Source organism: Solea solea, chromosome 16 (assembly GCF_958295425.1).
Source record: "Solea solea chromosome 16, fSolSol10.1, whole genome shotgun sequence".
Lineage (NCBI taxonomy): Eukaryota > Metazoa > Chordata > Actinopteri > Pleuronectiformes > Soleidae > Solea > Solea solea.
In genome coordinates, this window is record NC_081149.1 from 23,144,822 (window position 1) to 23,159,843 (window position 15,022).

The window sequence follows — 15,022 nt, forward strand, 5'->3', positions numbered from 1 at the left end:
CCCGTCCTCTGTCCCCTCCCCGTCCCCCGCGCTACTCATCACTCTTGGACAAACAACATGGACGTTTCCATGCTGGTCTGAACCAGTCCTGTCCTGTGTGGATACGGTCCAGTCCAGTTCATATCTAGAGACTGGTCCACTGACCTCGCTCATTCAGTCGTTTGATATGCATGTGTGCTTCTATAGGTTTCCTGGCGGCATGCTGCTGTGTGTTTTGGACACACTGCACCACACGTCACAGAAGAGACTGAGCATTCGCCGTGCTGCACTACTGAAGGCCGAGCTCTGTGATGTGACATCCACTCAGCATCAGGGTTCTCTGACGCGTCAGAGGCCGGTTGTGTCCGTGCGTCGCAGATAACGACAAAATCTGAGGAGCAAAACCGCCACCATTGTTGATTCGACCTTAAATGGCTCTAATTTCAGAGTTGCACAAAAGACTGGAGGGATTTAGAAAGAGAAAGCTGTCACGTAACGTGACAGAAGAACAATACATTTCCCACAATGCAATCAGAAAGCACATGTCAGACTCTATTTAGTCTCAAACCCAAACAAATATTGCTAATATTGCTCACCTCAATGTGTGGCAGGAAATCGCGTTTTAAGACAAAAGGAGAATGAAGAGACTCCATGCTCCGACGATGTCACATCACTGAGTGTTCTTTGTTTTAAAGAAAAAACCTCTGCCTTCTCAAACGGAGCAGAGACCTCGTGCCATAATCATTCTAAAGACTCGTTATTTAATACACACGATGGAGTGACACCATGAGCCAACTGAACAACGAGGAAGACTCTGGTGATGAAGCTTTTCCACAGTGTTGTTGTTTCAGGTATCAGTCATGCAGACCAGAATAGAGGGACTTTGAGAGGGATGTTATGATGCAGGGAGGCGGCTTTATGTGCCACAAGAACTCAACTGGTATCGTCAAAAGCTGGAGAGTACGAAGCATTCACTTCACATAGGAAGGTATTGAAATACAGATATGACAGAGTGGGATGCCTGTTTCCAGGTGTGCTGTCTCCACAGTAGAGATGAGAGACAATGTGTCGGGATGACGACCGTGCTGAGGGTTCCGTGCTGTTTATACACAGAAACAAACAAAAGAAAAAACACGTAGCCTTGATCCAGAGTCAGACCTCATAAAATATGAATACGATAAAATATGCACGTGAAGAATGAATCCATGGCAAACAGCTCGTTTACATGTACTTTATTATTAGTAGCATTTCTCCCACTTTAATTTTGCTTGTATTTATTTTGATGGTAGGTTTGATGAAGTAAAATATAGTGTATATATATATATATATATATATATATATATACATATGTATACACACACAAACATATATATATATATATATATATATATATATACATACATATATCCCTGCAGGTTAATTGGTAAAAGATACTTTATAAAATTAAAGGTGCTACATGTGTTGATGCAGCTGCTTTCTGCCAGCACAAATGTTTTCAAGTTCAGAGCCCAACCTTCCTTTAGTTGTTTAAGACGTTAAGGCATTAGCTCCTTTTCCACCAACATTTCCAGGAAGTTTTATTACCCAGAGAAAAGAATTCCTGTGGTAATATGTGTTGTTTGTGCTTCCAAAAAGTTGGTAAGCTGCAAAATATGCTCCACCAATCAGCGTTCTTCAGCACACAGCCCCGCCCCCTCTATGGTACCTGGTAATCTGAAAAGTCCCTCATCGCGAGTAGGTAATTTTGGTGGAAACAGAAAGTTCTGTAGTGGAAAAGGGGCTATTGATTTCCATTAGTGTTTGCTGAAGCCTTCTCTGACCAGAGGAAGCAGCACTGCTTCAGACATTATATACTTGATGACGGCAGAGTCTCTTAACAAGCAACAGTCACCGCTGACCACTGAAAAAGCAACTTTAAAGGTAACAGGATAAGACATCAGGTGAATGGAGAATAAACTGAAATTCATGATTTGCCATGATCCGAGCGAGGAGTGATGATTTCTTGCTTTCAAGAAGAACGCTCACACACTGATGATTATAATATACAGTAGCAGGATTCATCAGGTGATTTTACCAGCTATTACTTTAATGTTAGCTCCAAAACGCTGCCTCATGCTATACCATCTTTGTTTTGGGCCTCCCTCTTTCATAGTTCAAAATAAGGTCATATGAAACGGCTCTGTAGCATCTGAAGTCAACATACATACACAGTATACGTATACAGACGACCTGACCCTATTGTTCTCAAATATCGAGGGTAAAGCTGCTAACGTTGAACTCTGAACGTATCCTGGAATGTCTTCCTCAGAGTGGCGTGCATTTGTTGTGCTAACTGTGAATGGGGCTTTTTTGTTTTCTGTTTGAGGAAATGAAAACTTCAACCCCACCAAATAACGAATGTGCTCTTCAGAAAGTAATCCAGGTTGCAGCTTAAAGTAGACGAATGCTCTTCGTCCGGTCTGTACACATTTACTCTCTCCTTACACAGTTTTTAATTTAAAAAGTTCTGTTGATGCCATGTATTCTTACTTCTTATAACAGCACCGTGCAAACTCCCTCGGCCTGTGGAGTGCAGGCTCCTGAATCTCCAGAAACAGTCCAGTTTACCTCCATCTGTTCTGCTCATTTCTGATGCTAAATCAAAAACACATGTGTGCATGCATGCATTCACACACACACACACACACACTTAGAGTATTAAACGGGCTGTGGATGTCTGATGAAAGCCTTTGACGGACGAGACGAGCGATGGAAAAAAAATGTCCATCGACCACATTTGAACCACCTTTGCTTCCGGCTGCTTCACACTGGGACAGTAAATGAAGACACAAGGAAACGAGCAAAGGAACTGTCCTGTGGATGAATCTTTATCCGGTGTTAAAGAGAGAGATGTGTACGGTTTGAAATCACCCCCTCCTATACATCCTCTCATCACTGGTTCACTTAGAACTATGTGCCATATTTTTCTCTCTCGCAGACATGAACAAGACAAAAAAAAAAACTCTTGTGTAACATAATGAAGCTTATGATAACGATAATAATGTTATTACAGGATTTTTTCTTCCTTTTCATTTGTGAATCATAATTGTGTAAAGAAGAAAATCTTCGTTGAACAAAAGTGGAGGCTACTCGTGTTACTGGAGTGCTGATGCTGCAGTCTGTTACCATGTGGATGTATGAATATGTATGTGAGAAATAAGAATAATTTGATCAACTGTTACAGGTACTTTATATAAAAACCTTTACAAGCACGGCTGTCTTTGGTGTGTGTGTGTGTGTGGGTGTGTGGGTGTTCTCCGGGTTCTCCGGTTTCCTCACACAGTCAAAAAACATGCAATATGGGGATTAGGTAAATTGGACCCTCTAATATTGACCGTAGGTGTGAGTGTTAAGAGTGGATGGTTGTTTGTCTCTTTGCGGCCTTGTAATGAATGGTTGGTTTTAGAAGTAGCAGTCCTGAGTGTGACCACAGCAGGGCAGCAGTGCTGTTGAAGTGATCCACTGCAGCTGAGAATGAGACTGATGAAGAAAAGAGTTAGACGAGGAGGGGAAAGTGGTGAGAGCTTCTGTCACAGCAGAGAAGGTAAAACTGGCTCTTTGTTTATCATTCATAACTGGGCTGCTGATATTTTAACATCAACATGTAGAGCAACCTCTGACAGTTTATGTTAACATGTGACATCAGAGGCTGGGGCTGTGTTCAGGTCAACACAGTCCTGTAAACACACTGTCAACATGTAGAAGAAGAGAAACCACCTGCACTGTCTTACATTTAGTCCACATTTGGCCAGTGTTGTGGAGTCACTTTACTCACATGCTTTACATGGATTCTGTGTAAACAAAAGTGACCGCACTGCATCATTTACTGTGAGGTTGTGTGATAGTAACATTGGAGATGTGGTCATTTTTGTCATGTCACAGAATACTGTCATGTTCCCACAGTGAGACCTGATGGTTACTGACTCAACAATAAGCCACAACATTAAATCTGATATATATACATAGAAAGAGGGATAGATAGATAGATAGATAGATAGATAGATAGATAGATAGATAGATAGATAGATAGATAGATAGAAAGGAACAAAGATTGCTTGACATTAGAAAATCATAACAAATTTTGGTTTGTGGACAGAAACAAAAGACATTTGAGAAGCTTCATCATTTCCAGGTTTTAAAAACAAACACTAATCATTATTTTCAACAGTTTATGACATTTTATGACCACATGATTACTAGATTAATATAAAAAAAACATAAGGAATTTGAAAGATTAATTAATTATGAAAATAATTGTTATTTGCAGCTCTAATTTTTATATATTAGACAGCTAAGAATTGATTAATGCACTCATTCACTGCAAAAGTCAGATAGATAGATAGATAGATAGATAGATAGATAGATAGATAGTGTAGTGATAGATGCAAATGTACATAATAAGTTGCAATAAAGTTAAATTAGTTTTGACAGTTCTGCATTAAAATGACATCATTTTGATTGCTCAGGGACATTCAGGTGTTTTATATGAAATACACATTTACAGTTTAATTGGTGCTGCTGAAAACAGTTGACAGCTTTGTCTGTGTACAGTCACACGCTGAGTTTGTATGTGTGTGTGTGTGTGTCTTACAGTTCTGCATCTTGATAATTGACTCCAATAAACAAGCAATACATATAGAAACTGTAAACACTGAAAGACTGAGTGTAGTATTAGGACAGTAGTTTACATTTAAACGTTAAAAAACAACAGTCTGAAGTGTCCAGGAGATGGATGACTCTGTTGCTGTCCGTGGTGCTGAATCACCCTGCAGGCACTGCTGCTTTTTAATGGAGTTTTTGCTCAGCAGCTCTTTTCATATAGTGTCACAGGAACAGCACAGGTGTTACAGATCACACTGATGGAGGAAGAGAAATGGAACTCAGCCATCATTATATCTGATTAGTTACACTTGATTTTTAAAATGGCTGCTGTACAAAAAGACCATTGCTTCTCTATTAATAGTTTCCCCTATACATGATACACTTCCCCATGTGTTGTTACTGTTCTGTTGTTGCTTCAGATGTGTGATTCAGGTAAATATAAGTGGGATGATCTCAGCAGTATGTCGTCATCATCAGTGCAGTCATCCTCAGCACTGCCCCTCAGAAGAGGGAACACTGTTCAGGGTGCTGTCTGTGAAGCTGAAGCTGTGGAGCTGTGGCCACATTCTGCAGTGAGTACCAAGAATATGCAGAAAAAAGAAAAAGAAAAGTGCTGAGTCACATAAAAACCAGGCGCTCATCAACAATAAGAGCAATAGTCTAATCAAAATTCACAGGACTGACTGCCTTATAAATTTAAAAGGAAAGTCATTCAAGGGGGTATGTGTGTAAAATATGTACAAGTCCTGTAATCCCAATTCTAAATAGAGTCAAACTGATGATTCATTTTCTTCAGTATCAATATAGCAAAAAAACGATGTTGATGCAAGTGTAAAATACCTGGTTTCCTTCAACATTTACCGAGTATTTCATTATAATGAGATAATTATCAATATCGCCTCATTTCAATCAGCATTGTGTGAACTCTTGGTTGTTTGAACAGACATTTCATTATAATCTAGAGTTTTGAGGAGAAAGGCACTAGTCATTAGAAAATAAAGGCATCAAAGGCACTGAAGTAGACAAATATATTATACTGGTTGAAGGTCAGTACAGTGAATTTTGATCTTATCAATTGAATCGTAGTGTGGGAATTTGTTTTACATACAATCTCACATTTATTGCAGTTATTGGGATTATGCAGATAATCGCATTAATAGGCACATTAATAACCAACTGAACCTGGTTTGATTGCGTGTACACGTGCCACGTTGTAACCGTCGACATTTCAGTCACAGTGTTATATGTGTATGTGTGTGTGTGTGTGTGTGTTTTAGCCCACTCTTGTCAATCCCCCCCCACGTGAGAAGGTTTGTCACGGCAGAGGAGGAACGATCCTGTCGCGCGCAGCGTCGGCACGCTCGCGCTGCCGTCAGCCAATGAGCGCGCGGGGCAGTGCGGCTTATAAAGGGCCATCTGCTGCTGAGCCTCTCTGCTCACTGTACTCTCTCTGTATGCATTAGAGACCTGAGCTGCATCCCTGATCTACCGCAACCGTGAAGATGGCGGCCCGGGTAAGACGCACAAATACACACATTTACGCACATCCACGCGCTTCTTTTCTCCTCTGTAGCAACAACATTGTTGAGCCGCGGTTCCACACGCGGGCGGTGAAACATGAGCAGGACGCAAAATGTCCGTCGAGCTTTCAGATTATAGTCTTAGTGCATTTTTTTTGGCTCTTGAATGTGACCGTGACTGTGGTCAGTGGTCAGTGTTTATTCCACATGCGGCTGCACAGATATACAAGTCTGACATGTGTCACGGGGAATCATTTCCGCTACGGTGTTGTACCTTCAGCCCGTGAACCGCTGCCTCCTCACGGAGAGGATGGCTGTGATCCTGGGCTCTGTTTGTCCTTGAGCATACGCAGTTGCGTAAAAAAGAAAAAAGACAAAAGACATAGAGCGGTCACTTAGAGGCGTTTATGCGACCTGTGCATCTGGAATCACAGGGTGGATACAAAAACACGTCAGCAGGAGAGACTCTAACCTGCTGTGTGTGCATTAAAGGTCTGTTTGTGGAGTAGCTGCTCCGACTGCTACGTCTTCACTGTAACCTGTCAGACGATGTCACGTGACCACAGTCCCCACTGCAGAGAGTGGGTTCTTGAAAAGGACAGGGATCTGGTCCTCTGGTCCCACCTGAACCTGGACTGTTGATGCTAAAACAGGGGTCTCAAACTCAAATGACCTGGGGGCCACTCAGCTTCTTGTCTGGTCAGGAGGGGCCACTCACAACTGTTCAGTCAGAGTGGTCAAAATAAGTCTAAAATGATATCACAACATGCCATAATTACATCACAGAAATAATTTCCGTTACAATATTGCATCGAATTTCTAAATCAAAGGGTCAATAAATAATACGTAAATGTACTGTGATGCAAAATGACAGAAATAACTCATTCTAGCTTGATATTAGGTGGAGTGCACATGAAATCAGTTGTGGTCCACGGAATGTGGGTTTGAGACCTCTGTGCTAGAACTAGAGCCTTGTTGTGTGGTGGTTTGAGTGTTGCTGTTGCAGCATCTCTAAAGAAGCAGTGAGTTAATATCTAATTCATAATAGCCAATCAGACATATTTGCTGCTGCAGTTCAAATGTGTAAAAGTTCAAATTTGACCCTTACAAACCCATTTTATGTCAAAATATACAGTCTAAAGCTACATCAGACCATTTGATGTGATTACTGTGTGGTCCAGCAGGGGGCACTGCGTTCCCAGCTTGGCCTTAGCTCCCTCTCATCAGAAAATAAGACATGTTGATGTTTTGCTGAGAAAATGAAACCATTGCACCAAAGCATCTGAGAAGCAGCGTGTCAAAGTGTTTCAGATTCTACAATAAATCTGCAGACTCACCTGTTAGCTTAGCTGTTAGCGCCGCCTCATGTGACTATAAACATCTGTTTGTGTGTGTGTGTGTGTGTGTTTGCACAAAGCAGGTTATATTCATAAAAGTGACTTTTACATTCATAGAAACGTGTTGTACTCTATGTATGGTCTCTTATGTGAGGCTGAACGATATGGGTGAACTTGTGACGTATATAATAATGTGGGGCCACGCGGTTGGTGTAGTGGTTTCGTGTGTGCGTGGGTTTTCTCCAGGTTCTCCAACTTCCTCCCACAGTCCCAAAAACATGCAATATGGAGATTAGGTAAATTGGACACTCTAAATGAAATGGTAGGTGTGAGTGTGAGTGTTCAGTGGTTGTTTTGTCTCTGTGTCCCTGTGATGCACTGGCAATCTGTCCACAAGATCAGCAACCCTCATGTGGAGGATAAAGCGATAGAAGATGAATGGCTATTATAATGTGATTTGTGGTATAAATGTTTAAGTCCAGCAAAAAAAAGAGCTTTGTAACATGAGGTGCCACAAAAAATATGAACTACTATACTTCAGTGAGAAGGATGAGAACAAATAGATAAGTATGTTCTCCTTTTTTATTATTATTGGCACAGAACAATCAAAAAGAGAACGACTAAACAGCCCTTGTTGCTAAATTGTGTTGTTTGAAATTGCGATTTTGATTTGAAGACGATGAATTGTTCAGCCCTCGTCTCATGCTGTTAATCACACAGTCACACAGGATGAATTTTCTGCTCTGTGTTATTATTATTTCATCTCTGATTATTGCGAAGCTAGATCATGTTGGCTGTCAGGTGCAGTATATGATGGAGCCAGTATAGAAGTCCTGAGGCTGTGCTTAAACATAATGTGTTGCTTACACTCTTGCCAGTGGGCGTGGCTGATGCTTAGTACTGGAGGCAGCTAACAGAAGTTAGCGGAGCCGCGTCCTCTCACGGCTGCCTATGTAGCAAGAGTTGCTAATATTGCTAAAGGGATCGAAATGGTTTTTGTCTTTAGCATTAAGACTCTTCAATGCAAAGACATGAGTTGACACAAATGACTCTAAGGCTGTGACAAATCCTGCAAAGATGCGGAATCCACATTGTTTCCTGTTGAAAACAATAAGATAATTTACTATCATCATCCTCCTCTTCCTCACATATACTTCACACACTGGTATAGTGACATTAGATTAAGATGGAGCGAGAGATGAGGTGATCCAATCACATAACCTGGTTTATACAGTTGAACAGTATTTCTGATTTTCTCCAAGTACCACCAAAGGAAACTTGCGTATCACTGGTGGTACACGCACCACAGTTTGAGAACCATGGCTCTCGTGTGCTCAGTAATATTTCTGCAGATTGCTTATTCATAACTTCATAACAGAGCAGGTAGGAGACCTCATTCACAGCCTTTGCTTTGTACTTGCAGGCTAAATTTAGAGAAGAACCTTGTGCAGAAATGACACCAATGGGTTAATATTATGCAATTAGGCTGATGCTTTTATCCAAAGAGCCTTGAGCTGCTCGTGTATAGATTTTTCCTTTGTTTTGTCAATGCAAATGTATCCGACCTTTCAGAGGAAACACTCACTGTGTCAACTATTTTTCCCTAGTTGTGGCTGTTTTTTGGGCGTTTTATTTTGAGCTTTGATGAAAAAGTAAATCCAGCAGAACATATTTCAGGCTGTCGGGAGTTAACCCATTTGTTTTTCTACTGCAGAACCAGGACATGCAGCTACAACAGCAACATTAAGTCAGCAGTCAGACCGCCGCTGAGTCTTAACAATGCGAACATGGGCTGATTTGTTGATGTGGCAAAAACGTCCTGGGGAGCCCAGTCAATACTGCATCGAACGACAACAGGGAACGGTTTTAGCTCTTGAAGTAATTCAATAAATAAAACCCTTCTAATGCTGTCATATCGAGAGGAAGCCTTCAGGTCGGCAACAGTAAGGTAGCGACAGATCATGTGGACGACAGGCTGTGTAGTGTGGACTGAGAGGGACAACAAATATGATCATTCTCTGCCTCACTTGGCACCTGTGAGAATCTCCTATACATTTTAAAGCTATAGAGACTGAAACAGTGTTGCTCACAATCCTTAGTTACTGTTGCTATATCTGTGAAGTTTCAACAAGCGCTTACCATCGCGATCCCTGGATCGGAAACAAAAGAAAAGCAGATTCTCACGTCCGTCACATGCGTTTCAATGTAGTGAAACACAGACTGTGCATATTATCACGTTAAAAGACAAAGAAAATTCAGCGTCTTCACCAGGAGATGAAAACAGGAGGCTCCTGCTCTCACCAACAACACACGTCATCATTAAAGCCTGACCTGATTACTAATATTGAAATTGCAAATGTGATTCAACTGCTGTCGAGCCCAAAGACATGTCTATGTGAAGGCCCGTTCTTACTGAATGGGGACATTAAGTATTTTAATAATCCTCCTTTTTCTTAGCTCACTAGTTTTGATGGTTTATATTTTATCCAGAATAATGCAGCAGCCCTTGATGATGTGTTCAGTGCAGTGTAAGTGCCTCAGTCACATTATCGTCACCAAAGTTGGGGTGTTTTCAGTAGCATTTACCGTCTATATGTTAAGATCATCGTAAAATATTGAAGGAATACTACAGGACAGCAGCTGTGTGTCAGACTCTACACTGAAGACACTGTGTTGTCAGTGTAATCATGCAGTCATGAAGTACACAGCCGTCTTTGCAGTAGAGAACTGACTCTTCAAGAGTGTGCCACTTGTTGGTACAACGTGATAAACACCTGTCTGAGAAGAATCTTTAAAATCAAGTGGTCAGACAAGATCAGCAACCTTGAGCTGTGGGACAGAGCAGGAAAAAGACCCAGTTGGTAGCCTCAAGACCCTCAGGAGGAAACGCTCCTGGATAGGACGCACACTTGGGAAACCACCATCCAGCATTTACACACCAGGCTGTAACCTGGAATCCACAGGACAGACAAAAGAGAGGAAGGCCTAAAAACAGCTGGAGAAGGGACACGGAAGAGGAGATGAGGACTATAAGCAAGCAACATCTGTGTCCTGTACATGATTAAAAAGGTACAATAGATAGAAGTAGAAGTGCAGGACTGATGGCCTTTTCACTCCAGCAGGGCTCCGTGTTAGTTCCCGAATCGGCCCGGCATGTTTAACACGGACAAAATTGGTTCAGAACATGAAAAGTTGGTTCTCAAGCTGAAACCAAAAATAGTGCTTCTTCCTCGCAGACGAGACAAGCACAAAGTCGATTTTGCAGGTGTTGTGTTTACTTCCGCCTGAGTAACGTCCTCCCACTCCCTGGTTCCTCTTAAACTGGTGTGAACGCAGGCTGGTTTTGCCAGAAAGAACCATGGTTCTGAGGCTCCAGAAAGGCACCAGAACCTTGTCTGTCTGAAAGCACTATGAGAGACCTAACTACAGTGAGAAGTCTATCTGCCAATTCAGCACCACGGACAGCACCATAGATTCATTCCTTCATTCAAGCCTCAAAACCTACTCACAAACCTATACATAAATATCCATCCATCCATTTTCTACCACTTTATCCTCCACAGGAGGGTCGCGGGCCAATCTGTGCCAATCTGTGCCAATCTCAGCTGACATAGGGTGATAGGCGGGGTCACACACTGGACAGATCACCAGTCCATCGCAGTCGGGACACATATAGAGACAAACGACCATTCACTCGCACTCTCGCACTCACACCTATGAGTGTGCTAACCACTACCCATACATGAATATTTATGTTAAAATTGATAATATGTCCTTTCTATATTTTATGAGATGCATTTTTAATGTTTTTCACAGTAGATGGAAATTAAAATCACAACTGTGGGACTGGTTAATGTTAAAGTTAGTCTAAGTCAGGGAAATGACCTGCAGATACATGCAAAACCTGAACTGGTTCCACATGAGGAGGCCCATCTCTCTCTCTATATATATATATATATATATATATACTGCATAATCAATTCAGGTCATGGATGGAAGAGATGCAGCTGCTCTACATTTATATTTGGACGTCTGCTGGGTTAGTCTCATAATGTGAGCTCAGGCTGGACTCGGCATCATGAAAGAGAGAGGATTTTAATAATGCATAAGTGTGTGTGTGTGTGTGTGTAACCTCTCAGACCACATCCTCTGGTCCCACCAGAACCTGGACTGATCATGTGACTGTTAAAGCCCTAAAACAGGGGTCTCATGAGAAACTAAAACCCAGAAACTGGTTAAGGTTAGGGCTAAGATGTGAACTGCGCTTAGGTTAAAGGTCAGGGTTAGGCATTCACTAGTTAAGGTTAATATTGGGGATAAGGCTTTGTTTTGGCTGCACAAACGAAGAGATGTGATGGTGCATTCTTTCTCGCCGTCATCTAGCTTGAATCACAAGTGTGTGTGTCACATCCACCCAACCCCCCAAACCCTCCTGGCTCCAGCAGGAGACTCTCACACACACACACACACACACACACACACACACACACACACACACACACACACACACACACACACACACACACACACACACACACACACAGACACACAAACACCCCCACTGCAAGGACAATGTAAGGGCAACTGTGTTGATCCTGACTAAGGATGGGCATTTCAAGCAAAAAAAATGCTTGTTGAATATTTAAAATGCCTCATTAAGCACAGGATGTTAAGAGAGGTGATGTCATGTGACCAGAATGTGAACGAGGTTTGCACAGGATTGATTCTATTTGAATTTTGTTAAAGGACTATATCTTTTTCATTATAAGTATCATGAAAGAGGAGTAGTATTTAGCCAAACCTAGTGTCCATCTATTAGATTATTTGTTGTTTTTTAACAGATTTTCACAAAACACTGTGGTGGGTTGAGATCTGAGCCACGGACGAGCCAATTAAATGTTGTGCAGCTCCGGTTCAGAGGTGTAATCAAGAGTTAGAGTAGCTATGAGACTTGTTTTTATTTATTGACTGATTGTTTATCTGTGCGGAGGCTGGTGGTCTTAATTAAATGTAAATAATTACTTTGTGAAAGTATCCAGGACACGCGGCCACCAGTCGATGTCCTTCATTGAAACGCTCTGAAAGCTCTGATGTTTCAGGCTCATGCGTGCGATCAGCGTGTTCATCCTTAACAGAGTCCTCTAGTCCTCTCCAGTCTGATCAGTATTGATCTGCAGGACTAAGGCTAAATACTTAACCGGCCTCAGAATCCCCACAAGGATTGTCTGTGTTGCACTCATTCTCTTGCTGATGAAAATGCAAACCACACTTTTGTTCCTCCTCAGAGCAGAGAGTCAGTTTATGGTCAGGGAAGAGTAAAACGAAGGGTCAGTGAGATGTTTTGGACAAACTCCGGCTTGAACTAATGACCTGTTGTCCACTGGGCAGACTCACCGTCCATCTGGTCCAAATGAAGCTGCAAACCTGGGGATTGTCTTGATCATGATGAGATTGGAGCCAATACAGGCTTTTTTAAGTGATTGGGAGTTGGCAATCACCTCAATCACCTCCCCACGAACTTTTAATCCAGTTACACGTTGTGCCGTTGAAGTGCCTTCTGTTATCTACTTAATTAATAGTGAGCAAGTTCGTCACGTAGCTCAGCTCTGACTGTAGCATTTATTTCATATCACCTGTGTTTCATAGAATTGGTCACATTTTCATACAGTGACTTTTTTGATTTAGTTTTTTTTGTATTCTGGACATCAGGTGTTCTTTGTTTCTGCTTTTCCATGTTTCCTGTTTTATTTTGTAGTTTGTTTCCCCTTGTATGTACCCAGTTAAGTTTCACTTCCTGTCCTGTCTTTCCTCCTGATTGTCTGCCCCGCCCCTCATGTGATTCACCTGCGTTTGATTGTCCCTGTTTGCCCAGTGACTTTTGTTGGTTTCATGTGTTCTTGTGTCTCAAGGTATTTTCCCGTTTGTGTTTTACTTGTTGCCCTCCTTTCCTGCTTTCATTATTTTGTTTTATGAAGCACTGTTTGTAACGTTTGTTACAATAGAATATAAAAGTAAACACCTGTTAAAAAACATTTAATAAATATGAACAGAGAAGATATTTTTACACTTCTGGTTGCAGTTTAATGATACTAGTGCAGTGTCTGTGCAAAATCTGTTTGTGTGTGTGTTTTTAGTAATTGTTACGATTACACAGCAAAAGTTCAGTGACATTTTTATTTTTATTTGTGTACGGTAGCTTGGCACTGCACTGACTCGTGCCCGTAGCAAGACACCTTTCAAGTTAGAACTCAGACAGACACACACACATACACACAGACAGACAGTTGTGTTGGCGTGTTGTTGCAAAATCCGTCGACTCATTTTAATGCAAGCACAGCGCGTTCAGGGAGTCTTTGCACTCGCTTATCCTCTCAGGAAGCCCACAGTGCTGTGTGAGTGAGAGGGGGTGTGGCTACAGTAGAGCGGCGAAAGCCAATGTGTGCTTCTTTTACCGATGTTTTTAACGATATCTTTTGCATTACTTATCCAGACAACGTCAAAATTGGCACTGCACTCGTGCCCGTATCAGGAAATCTGTCACGTTTGAAATCAATCGGACCATCAGCTATGCGAATAACAGACACACACACACACACACACACAGACAGACATTCCTGTTTATAGATAGATGTTGTTTGCAAAAACACCACTAGTTAAGCTTCTGGCCCAGTCTCTCTATATTAGTGTAACCTCACATGAGCAGCAGGACAGACAGATGACGGATGAGTCTGAAAAAGATTCAAACCGATGAATCGATTATCAAAATAGTTGATGATTAATTTAGTAATCAATTAATCGAGCGATTGTTTAGGCTCTGAATTCTTCTATTGACCAAGTCATACAATACAAATTATTTATTCTGTGTATTCACAATAGTGAGAATGTGATTATTCTTTGGTAATGTGGACAAAACACTCTAATGTCCGTGTTCTCTGTTATATTCTTACTTATGTAGAAATCTACATTTGCACCTCAAACCACTGAAGTTTGGTGTTTTATCTGTTGTTCAGATAAAAGATGTAGATTACAAAATGTGAATATTATTTAGGATTAGTCAGCAGCTAAAGCATCAAACTCAGTTTGACCTCTGACAGTGGCTTCCATGTGTAAATTAGAATCCTTTTCACACGTGTCAACATTAGCTCCATCTCCCACCAGCACTGTCAGCGCCTGCACTGATGGATGAGTCGGCCGATCTGATTGTGCTGAAATCAGTGAGAGGAGCTGGAGTGGGAGCCAGCGTGAGGGGGGGCAAAAAGAGACAGACCGTAAAGAAAAGTGACTAAAAATATGCCCACTTGTGTGATGAAATGACTGTGAGGGCTACAGAAGATGGCAGCGCTCCTGATTTCCCCTCCTAATGAAACGAGCCGGTTGTTTCCCTCCTAATTTCCCTGCAGTGCAGTCGTCTTCTGCCTCTGAAATTTTTCGCCCACACCCAGTTTAGGATGTAGCAGACTGCGTTGTCGACAGCAGAGGCGGTGAAACTACCTCTGCTGCATTTTGGCAAACACTCCCCTCCCTCCTCTATCTCTCTTTTTTCTT

General features: G+C 41.7%; 1 protein-coding gene across 3 annotated transcripts in view; it reads left to right on the forward strand.

Moving 5' to 3' along the window:
* Nucleotides 1–5,933: 5,933 nt before the first annotated feature.
* Nucleotides 5,934–15,022, forward strand: part of LOC131475907 (vesicle-fusing ATPase) — a 38,875-nt gene continuing 29,786 nt past the window's right edge. For 2 of the 3 annotated variants that reach the window (XM_058654286.1, XM_058654287.1), the window contains exon 1: nt 5,935–6,134. In XM_058654286.1, the coding sequence (XP_058510269.1) occupies nt 6,123–6,134 (12 nt within the window). In that variant the 5' untranslated portion in view covers nt 5,935–6,122. Of the gene's footprint in view, nt 6,135–15,022 lie in introns of all 3 variants that reach the window. The other variant, XM_058654285.1, reaches the window with a different exon arrangement.